The sequence below is a fragment of the Cyclopterus lumpus genome, chromosome 24, assembly GCF_009769545.1.
Source record: "Cyclopterus lumpus isolate fCycLum1 chromosome 24, fCycLum1.pri, whole genome shotgun sequence".
Taxonomy (NCBI): domain Eukaryota; kingdom Metazoa; phylum Chordata; class Actinopteri; order Perciformes; family Cyclopteridae; genus Cyclopterus; species Cyclopterus lumpus.
In genome coordinates, this window is record NC_046989.1 from 20,770,479 (window position 1) to 20,781,503 (window position 11,025).

General features: G+C 43.0%; 1 protein-coding gene across 1 annotated transcript; it reads left to right on the top strand.

The window, feature by feature from the left end:
• The first annotated feature begins 895 nt into the window (after positions 1 to 895).
• On the top strand, positions 896 to 10,454 carry tbx18 (T-box transcription factor 18). The gene is made up of 8 exons (XM_034527826.1): positions 896 to 1,130; positions 2,523 to 2,685; positions 2,913 to 3,014; positions 4,335 to 4,506; positions 5,182 to 5,349; positions 6,135 to 6,199; positions 9,255 to 9,349; positions 9,777 to 10,454. The coding sequence occupies exons 1-8, from the start codon at positions 896 to 898 to the stop codon at positions 10,310 to 10,312; spliced, it is 1,536 nt and encodes a 511-aa protein (XP_034383717.1). The 3' UTR covers positions 10,313 to 10,454.
• Positions 10,455 to 11,025: the final 571 nt, after the last annotated feature.

Below are 11,025 nucleotides of genomic sequence, written 5' to 3' on the forward strand. Positions count from 1 at the left end.
TGTGTGGTTTCAGTGGACGGGAATTTGTTTGCATTTGAAGTCAATGATATGTCACTAATATTTCACTATGTACACTTTTGCCAAGCCATATAATGTGTTTTGCGTGTTTATTAAATACAGCTTGTTATACTATTTTCATGAAGCAGAGCTTTTTTGTTGTGCGGGGCTGTTTCTGCTGTTTGAAACAGTCGGGTTGCTAAACGAGTCACATTTCATAGATCTACTTCAGGATTCCGACTTTTTAAACGTCTTTTGAAGGCCACGCAAAGGAAAAACAATAAACTATATTTGAACATATCTTATTTCTAGGCCGGTGACCATGTGGGCTAAACAAATGTATTTTATAATGGTTAGAACAAACATGTTTTGAGACATGGCCTGCTCATGTACAGGGGACATGAGTGTCCATCGTCCAGGAGGTAGCCGACATGCACAGCATGTTGGGCCGGTGTGTGAAATGCACGCCTCGCTCTCCGTCACCTGAAGACATGATTCATTCACCGGCTCTAGTTTGACCACATAAGGCGGCACGAGCGGCCCACAGCGGGCGGGACCAGGAACGCGTTTCAGGGGGCTGTGATTACTCGTGATTGGTTGCTCCGTGTTGTGATTGACAGGTCCCTTTCTCCGTCTCTCCTCTAAACTCCGGTTGTTGCCACTCTCCAAAAGTCTGCACGGCTCTCAAGGATAACGGAGACATTACTACAACTCGTCCGGCCCCGCCTGTGTCCTCCGCTGTCCGGCTCAGGACGGACACCCCGTCGCACCAAAAGCACTGGACCGTCATCGTGGAGTCTTGTTTAACGACCGTCTTGTCTTTTGAACTCTTCTTGCTCACTGCATCCTCGTGACACCGTCTCCTTCTTCTCGTTTCTCTTTCCCGAGACCGAGAGAAATGGCAGAGAAGCGGCGAATTCCGTGCGCACTGAGTGTCAAGGCGCACGCATTCTCGGTGGAGGCACTGATCGGAGCAGAAAAGAGACGCCGGACGGCCGCAGAGGATGCCGAATCCCCCGGCTTCGATGACGGAGCTGATGGTGCCGATCTAACAGGAAGCCCGGAGCCGCGAGCCGACAGAACGTGCACTAGCGACCGGGGCAGCGAGGCAGATTGTACAAGTGACGGATCCCGTAAGTAAATAACAATACAAAGCCTGTCATAATAATGAGAATAATGAGTTACTCAAATAAATAATAAATTACCAATTTCATAATATAGGCTCCTGATATGGCAACACCAGTCTACCAAATTAGTAGTTTAACACACACAATAATACAGGCTACAATACACTAAAATAGTCCCATTGCATTGAGCTATACACTTTCTAATTGTTGTTATTGTTTTCAAAGCTTTTTTTTTACTAGTAAACAGCTACATATTTAATAATGCGCATTCGATAGTCTACCCTACTACTTTGAACGAAAATGACTACATTATTCAATGTTTTTACAGCAGCATCAGCTCTCTTCTGCTTATTGCTTAGGAACATTCATTAATACATCACAAAAGATCAAGGTTATGAACGAATCAATGATAGATTTTGCTCAGAGCCTCACTGTAGAAATGTGTTATGATACTGTCTAGTATATGCAAAATGCGTGAGGTGTGAGCGGGACTTAGTGAGGCGCTTTATGAGTTGTGTTGCAATCATAAACGCGCTAATTAGCACCGTTTATAGGAGGGAACTGTCACGGAAATGGTGCTAAGAGGTCTACAGAAGACGTAATACCTGTCAAATAAGGGGTTAAATCTGCTGCACCTTTAAATGCATTTTGCTGAGGATATGTATTGGTTTTAGTTTGGCTCGTTAGGCCCATGTCTAATGTACATTTCTAGCTGGCGAGGTCTGTGTTGAATGGAACACATAACAACACATATGTCCTCGATATTAAAACACATTTAAACTCAAGTACTCCATCATGAAAATCATCATAAGGATCCTACTGGGACTTCAATTTGAGTTCAGTTGTGAGTTCATAATTCACTTACAATTTGTATTCTCATAATATATGTTGTATACGTTCAGTGATGCCTGTGGGGTGAACTTAGTTTAAAGACACAATTCTGAGCTGTCAGAGTACCAGTATTGAAGCGTGAGTTTAATGAATAGCATAAGCATTTTATTTCCCTGCAATAAATAACTTGTAGTGTGTAGAGAGACTCTTTGGTGGGCTGCTGAATTGTTTTTTCTCCATCAGTGCTACATTTACTGTAATGGGACAATTTAAATTATGTAGTCTATTTGAAATATAATTATATAATAATGTACTTAAAAATAGCTTAAGTCATATTTGGGATATATGTCAAATGAGAAACGTGAATTTTACCTTTGGTCTTTATTATACTGTGTAATCGGGAGTATACTGTAAGATTTGTGTGCTTTTAAAATATATTGTATTTTGCATTAAACCATTTATATGAGTAACATAACAAAAAATATCTCTGCAAGCGACTAACTAATGCTTGGCTGGATGTGTTTGTTACTATTAAAAACGGGTTAATCTCACCTCCGCCCTGTGCAGCAGAGAGTGAGGACGTGCTGCTGGAGAGCCCGCATCCCGCAGCTCTATGCAGGGCACCGGTAACCGGCAGTGGAGAGGACACCCGTGTGGACCTGCAAGGATCAGACCTGTGGAAGCGGTTCCACGAGATAGGGACGGAAATGATCATTACCAAGGCTGGACGGTAAGAGCAGGAGAGAAAAATGACGTGCTCAGAGATTGTTGAGATAGGACTATATTGGGAAAAGAAGATATGTCTATAACATGTTTAACTATATTTATGATAACATCTTCATTATTGAGATAAGACTCATGGAGAATTAGATATTATTATTATACTGTGTTGTAAATCCTGTTTTGAAGCTGATCTGAAATCTCCAATGCAGATGATTTATTTGGTTTTCCTGTCAGGCGGATGTTCCCCGCTATGCGTGTGAAGATTACAGGCTTGGATCCACATCAGCAGTATTACATTGCCATGGATATAATCCCTGTGGACAACAAGCGATATAGGTAAAACGCACAAAGCATGCGCACATACTTGTACACGTACACACACACACACTGAGACTACACCATGCCAGTAGTACAAGAATCCTTGTGATCAAGAAATGCATTTTCAAATAAATTGTTCTCAAAAGTCAAAATTAAATAAAGAACCGTGATAGGGATATCAAAGTGATACATGAACTGTAAATACAAGTATATAGTAAAAGTATATATTATATATAATGTTATTAATAAACAGGGCAAATGCTTGTCCTATAGAACCGGAATGTTACAGTCATTGTCGTTAGCATGTATTCTTTATATAGACTGTTCCTGCGACCTACGTTTTAAATTGTGCAAGGCAAGTTCCCTCTCCACAAATGGTACTTGGCAGCAGACTGTTGTCCTGGTGGTTTTGCCGTCCCTTTTGGAAATGGCCTTTTGGATGCCTAACCTCTCCACCCTGCAAGGTCAAACCAACAAATGCCGCTGTAATGCAGAATAAAATAGCCGTTATTGCAGCGGCATCAAAACCGTCTAGTCTTTGCACGCTACACTGTAAAAATATCAAGAACCATTTCTATGTAAACACATTTTAGTGGCTTGGTGGAGTGATGAGTGAGATCCTATAGCACATGTAATTCGACCAGTCCGACAAGATTTCGAAGATAGCACAGTGGGTTACCGAAATGTGGTGCTCACATGCACGCACAGCAGAGCTGCAGGCGACAACACGTCATGGAGGAAGGAGAGTGCAGATTTTTATTCCAACCAAACGTTTACAGCAGGTGATGAACACACTTTCAACTAGATGAGGAACTAATTACGTTTTTTTCTAGTCGTTTGACTTGCAGCCTATGATATGCATTTACATGGTTTCATATCCACACATTTAATTGCATTAACTGACAATAGTAGGCAACTAAATGGCTTAAGGCTTGCTTTAACATGTAAGCAGACATTTAACTTGGCAGGTACTTTGTTTAACATCTTTATAGGTAATAAAATGTAGCACACAAGAAAAATATGCTTGATGAGAGGAAAATAATATATACCGTATATATATTTTTTTTTTCTTTTGGATATGAGTAGCTTAAATATCAATTATGCAGTCACTTGAAAGAAGGCCAATCCGATTACAATTCTGAGTTGAATGAAAATTACAACTTTGATAGGATTATGTTACATTCCCATGACATTCAATCGTCGTCTTTTAAATTACTCTGTGATTATTTTTTCTGGCATGTCTTTTGTTGTGCATGTGAAATGGGGCATAGCGGGATTAAACAATGCAAACCTTTGGGACATTCTGTTCATGCACATCCGTGTGTGTGAATTGTGAAGGTACGTGTATCACAGCTCCAAGTGGATGGTAGCAGGGAATGCAGACTCTCCTGTGCCACCCAGAGTGTACATCCACCCCGACTCCCCTGCTTCAGGAGAGACGTGGATGCGTCAGGTGGTCAGCTTCGACAAACTGAAACTGACCAACAACGAACTGGACGACCAGGGACATGTAAGTGCCACACCAAAGACCGCCAGTAATGAGTCATTAGTACCTATCTCTTACCTCATTGTGGCCTCTTTAAATAAATTGCCTTTCATCTTCAATATTATATGGCTACATAATGTAATATTTTGATAAAAAAAAATGTGTTGTGATAATTGTTCGAGTATCCTGTCAAACTGTAAATTATATCATTAAAAGTCCAATATTAGAAGACAATAAAATCCTGCAACTGAAAATTTATGTTGGATTTTGTCATATTTACAAGTAATATGACACCAAAAAAGAAAATCACAATGCTGAAAGTTGAGGAGGGCCTCTGATATGACGCATTGCGTCTGTTTCTGTGTTTCTCTCTGTTTGTGTGCAGGTGCATGTATCAATCAATCAATATTTGTTTTTGTTCATTGCATCTCATACACAGGTAAACTCAATGTGCTTTACAGTAAAACGTAGAAAACGTATACAATCGAAGGCATATATCTGGGTCATATAAGTGGCCGAAATAAAATGTGGAGTAATTAAAAAAGATCTTTCAGACAACCATACAAGGCACACACACTCACACAATTCTGTGTCTAGGTGTGCATTTTCATGGCCCAACAATCACATTTTATAGCAGCTGTGAATAACATGGCATCTGTAATTTAAGCCTGAAAAAGTAATTTGGTCTTTCCGATTCAGATCATTTTGCACTCAATGCACAAGTACCAGCCGCGGGTCCACGTGATCCGCAAGGAGTGTGGAGAGGAGTTATCCCCAGTGAGAGCCATCCCTGCTGGGGATGGAACCCACACCTTTGCCTTCCCTGAGACCGTGTTCACCACTGTCACAGCATATCAGAATCAACAGGTACTGAATTTTAAAGGCAAATTAGTGTGTGTGTGTGTGTGTGTGTGTGTGTGTGTGTGTGTGTGTGTGTGTGTGTGTGTGTGTGTGTGTGTGCGTGCGCGCATGCGTGTGTGCGCGTGCAAGTGTGTGTGTGTGTTTTGCAAAACAGAGGGAGAGAGAAAAGCCCCACAGTTTCCCCTGATGTTTTACTGGTTCAAAACCATGAAACACTTATTGGACCACTTATTGGATTGTTAAAAAATGGCATCGATCACTTAAGTTAACCTTTTGTGTACTTTTCAACGTTACTTGAGCGTTTCATACTTAAAAAATTTGGCCCAGCAAATTTCAATGCTCGTATTTTCAATGAAGAAATACAACGTTTTTTTTTCTCGATTTGTGAACATAGTGTGAGAATTGAAGAAGACCGTTAGCTGAGGTTGGCTGGCCAACAACCAATGATGGCTGAAGTCAGAACAAGGTTGTGATGCCTATAAAAACTTGGATGCAGGTCACAGATCTGGGCCTTAAACACCACGTACAGCCCCATGGCAGCCCTGTAGACATTAACTAACACACATAGCACACATACATAACATCACAAAAATGTACAAGGAAACAAATAGGACAAATGAAACATAAATGTCCTAGACATAGATTAAACATATACAAACAGCACAGTTGGCACCAAACTATTTGCATTTATGCATTCATTAATAAGTCTGAGTATTCCATTACACTGTATATGTTATCATCGACTTTGTAAGAACATGTATTTTCTAAATATATAATTGAATTTTTTTCAGATTACAAGGCTGAAAATTGACAGAAACCCTTTTGCCAAAGGATTCAGAGACTCTGGCAGAAACCGGTGAGTTCAATTCAACCTCAGAGATCTTCACATTATCTACTGCATTATGGGTAATGTGGGATGCATGACTGTGTTACATTCTAGCTAGGTTGTGGTTTTTGTCAAAGCTATTTCAGTCAGATTTTATGGGGAGCAAAGCCTTTTATTTATTTATTTTTATTCTGATGGAAAATGTGCAACAGCCTCCAATTAAATCTGACCTAAATGGCAGAAAAGAAATTGACTAGGATTAACAGACGTGGCAGATATTACTTAGATTTCACCATATTAAATGATGCATTTTCATTTCATTTTGCTAACTTTAAAGGCACATTAATCCCAACAACTGCACATGCTTTGAGAAGGAAAAATCTAACCTCGGCTGCAAATCTAAGTGGAGTGTCAGATTCCAGTCGGCCTCGCAAACATCAACAGCAAAATAATAAAAATCAAGAGTGTCGTGAAGAAAATCTGTCATTTCTAAACATATATAAACACATACATTAAAACCACACAGCAGTAAAACACCAACAGTCTTGCAAACAGAAACTCCTCTGGGGCCTCACGGAAATTATTAGAGAGGGGAGAGAAAGGGGGAGAGCAAGAAAAAGAGAAGATGAAGGAACGTGTGAGACCTAAAATTTGAGAGGGATGAAGATAGAGAAAAACTAACTGGATAACCCAATACAAGTTAAATTCAGGAAGGTCAAAAAATAACCTCCCCTTAAATATTACAGGAAGAGTTAAGCAGTTTGCAAAGTAAACTTCTGCTCTGATAGGCTGCTTTGGAGCAACCGCTCAGTGCAGCTTGTCTAAATTATCACTGTGGCTATAACCCCCGCGGGGGGGCGGACTTTTATCCTCATGCTAACAAGGGATAACAGAGCATTCGCATTACCCCGCCACAGCAAACCCTCTGCCCCACCTAGGAGGGAGAGGCATATTGGGGGGAAGGGGAGTCCCACCTCGTAAATCCTTGCTGCGGCTTCCTGCTCCTTCGTCCTGATTCGCCCGTAAAAGCCGTGTGAAAGCAATTACCTCCGTGCACCCAGCTTGCAGCAGCCAATCGCAACACGCCGTTTATGCCCCTCATTACCTGCGGTCTCCATGGAGATGGCAAAAGAGGCCCCGCGGGCGACTAAGATAGCCGCCAGGTGGTTGGCGTAATGTGAGGCATGCTGGCAGAGAGCGGCTGCAGCTGCATCAGTGACTAATGCGAGGTATAGAATCAAGCCGATTCAGGGCCAGACTGTCCCCTTCCAACAATGGTCAGCAAAGCCCCAATTTGTGAATGGTTCTAAAGATTTCCAGATTTTTCTGTGGTGTGAGGTATGTTTAGAGTGTTTTTACATTCCCCAATCTTCTCTAAAGTACATCCTGGCCACACCGATTTCAAAATATACTAGATACTAAACATGTTAAATTTTATTGAATCTGTTATAACTCTGTTATGTTGTTAATTCTGGACACAGGACATTTATCGCACTTGTGTCGATCCTGGGAGAGGGATCCTTCCTCTGTTGCTCTCCCTTAGGTTTCTTCTTTTGTTCTCCCAATGAAAGTTTTTTTTTTGTTGCCTGTACCAATGTGAGGGTCTCAGGACAGAATGTCGTATGTGTACAGATTGTAAAGCCCTCTGAAGCAGATTTGTACTTTTGGGCTATACAAAATAAATTTAATTTAATTGTCAAACCTCAGATTCAAGAGGAGCAGTTCGGATTCTGTCTTGAAACAGTGGACCCGCTCTTTACCCTCGCAAGACTACTGGAGGGGTCCTGAGAGTTTGCCAATAACCAGTCTACATGTGCTTTGTGGACTTGGAGAAGGCTTTTGACCGGGTCCCTCAGGGTTTTTTGTGGGGGGTGCTTTGGGAGTATGGGAGTACCGTACCCGTTGCAAGTGGTTATCCGGTCTCTGTACGACTAAAGTAGGACCTGTGTTCGTATACCAGCAATAAGTCAGACACGTTCCCGGTAGGTGTTGGCCTCCGCCAGGGCTGCCGTTTTTCACCCATCCTGTTCGTGAATTTCATGGACAAGATATCTAGGCGCAGCCAGGTGGTGGAGAACGTCAGGTTCGGGGGTCTTGGGATCGCCTCTCTGCTGTTCGCAGATGATGTAGTCCCGTTGGCCTCCTCGGACCGTGACCTCCAGCATTGACTGTTGCAGTTTGCAGCCAAGTGTGACGCAGCAGAGATGAGAGTCAGCACCTCCATCTGAGGCCATGGTGCTCTGCCGGAAACCGGTGGATTGCTCCCTCCAGGTGGGGATGGAGTGCCTACCGCAAGCGAAGGAGTTCAAGTATCTTGGGGTCTTGTTCATGAGTGAGGGTAAGGTGGAGCGGGAGATCAACAGGCGGATCGGTGCGGCTGCAGCAGTAAAACAGGCGCTGTACCGGTCCGTCTTGGTGAAGAGGGAGCTGAGCCGGAAGGCAAAGCTCTCCATTTACTGGTCGGTCTACGTTCCAACCCTCACCTATGGTCACGAACTCTGGGACGTGACCGAAAGAACGAGATCTCGGATACAAGCGGACAAAATTTGGTTTCCTTTGTAGGGTAGCCGGGCTCAGCTCCTTACAGGGTAAGGAGCTCGGACATCAGCTACACAACTGGGAGGAGACCCCAGGAAGACCCAGAACGCGCTGGAGGGATTACATCTCCCTGCTGGACTGGGAACGCCTTGGGATCCCCCAGAATGAATTGGCAAATGTTGCGGGGGAGAGAGAAGTCTGGGTCAGCTTGCTTGGCTTGCTGCCACCATGACCATGACCCGATTCCTTATAAGCGGAAGGAAATGGATGGGTGGATGGATGAATTGAATTTACGACGCAGTACCCTACTGTAAAAGGGGAACCCCTAGGTCAGCCAAGAATGCAAAATTGCAAATCATTGCTCTCCACACCCTATAGAAACAAAACCATTAAGCTCATCATTACGTGCTGCCATGTCTCTCACATTTTCAACATCTGTTAGGATTTGAACAAATATTTTAGTGTGGTTTAAAGAAATTGCAAGACAAGGATGTTCAGTAATGTTGATGTATGTGTGTTAACATGTGTAGTTATGTGTGTCTTACAGGATGGGTCTGGAGGCTTTGGTTGAGTCTTATGCATTCTGGCGTCCATCCCTGCGAACACTCACATTTGAGGACATCCCTGGTATTACCAAGCAAGGTAGAGTTAACAAAAAGAGTTTTCTGGATATCAAGTCATACAGCCAAAATGACACGGTCTTTGTCTCCCTACCTGCCATCCCAACCTTCAACCGAAGAGGTTTTGCTAAAACGTTTTAAAACAAAATCATTCGCCAAGCCACAACTCTACCTATAATCAATAGGTAATGTTCTGGAACGTCCCAATCCAACATCCCTGATAATGCTGATTATGATACCTTAACTCAGGGTATATGAAAATACCAAGTACTGATCCAATACCCGTGCACTCTCTTTTCAAAATTGTAGAATTGTACACCTCACTATGCCAAACACATTTGAATCATTTGATGTAATGTTACCTTCCATCCGTAGTTGATTTTGCACCAACATATAATTTAAGCAGATATAGGTTTCACTTTTCAATCTTTCTGATTCGGTTTTTATAGGGATCCCAGGAGCTCATGGTGCAATCGGAACGTCTTCTCACCTGCTCTCCACATCCCCATGCTCCTCATCTTTCCAGGTTTGCCCTCTCAGCCCGCCTGACTACACCTGCAGCCGACCCACACACCATCTCCATCGCTTTAGCAACCCCACAGAGCCATTCCCACCTCCCAGAGGTCCATCAGCTTACGAAGGTGAAGGATTCTGTGCTCTGCCTCTCCCCGCATCTCAACTTGGCTATTTATCCAACTCCTCCCCGCAGGGTTACGCTGGGCTTCGTCTTCACACACCGCCTTACAGCCTGTACAGTTACACATTCCCTCCCTCACCACGCCTCGCAGCCAGCCCTGATAAAATGGCCGCCGCTGCCAATCATCAGAGTGCTTTCCTTGGCTCGTCTCCCAGTGGGACTCTAACGGACAGTCTGGGTGTACTCAGTGGTGGACATCAGGGCTTTTTGTTTAACTCAAGGACTTTAGGACTGGCAGGTAGCCACCCAGGAAGTGGTGTCTCACAAGTCACTGCCCACATGGGCTGAATTTGACTCCAGACATCTAGGGTTGTCAAGAATAATCAAATGACACCCTGGAATGGGTGTATGTTTCTTTTTGTTCAGAAAGTTCTACGAATTAATCATCCATGTGCTGAACAAGCATCAGGCTTAATTGTGGACAAACAAAGAGGAGAGACATATCATGCTATTGCCTCTGTGGATACAAGTAGGTTACTCCTTTAACTTATCTCTCAAGTATGTTCTCTAGGATGTGCATGTGCAGCTGCAGTGGACAATAAAAGGAGAGACTTCCTGCATTTTTGGATAAAGAGTTCAAACAGTGAAACCCAGTGACTGAACTGGAACTGAATATGGATTCGGAAGAAACTGGGCTGGCCCAGGCACCCCAATCAAGCACTTCAACAGCTTGCAGGACGCCCTGAAGCAGAAATCTATTATACACAAAATACTTTGTTGCCTCCTTGATCTTGCCTACTTTGATGGAGTGCCTGAACACTACCTTTTAAGTTACTTTATAGTACACATTTTGTTGTTACATGCCTGGTGGTGTTCTCAATTCAGTCATTGGCATAAAAAACGTGTGAGCCATCTAGTAAATTGCACTACAGACAGGGCACTTTTAACCACTCAGGCTTAAAAATAAAACCATTACACACAAACCAGGAGCCTGTCACATTTGGACATGGTGACACCATGGCCATAAGAGACCATGGGAAAGGGACAGTTATGGACCGGCA

Coding starts and splice junctions, on each gene's coding strand:
- tbx18 (XM_034527826.1), top strand. CDS start 896: ATGGCAGAGAAGCGGCGAATTCCGTGCGCACTGAGTGTCAAGGCGCAC. Junction 2,686..2,912: donor ATCATTACCAAGGCTGGACG/GTAAGAGCAGGA, acceptor TTTTCCTGTCAG/GCGGATGTTCCCCGCTATGC. Junction 3,015..4,334: donor GTGGACAACAAGCGATATAG/GTAAAACGCACA, acceptor TGAATTGTGAAG/GTACGTGTATCACAGCTCCA.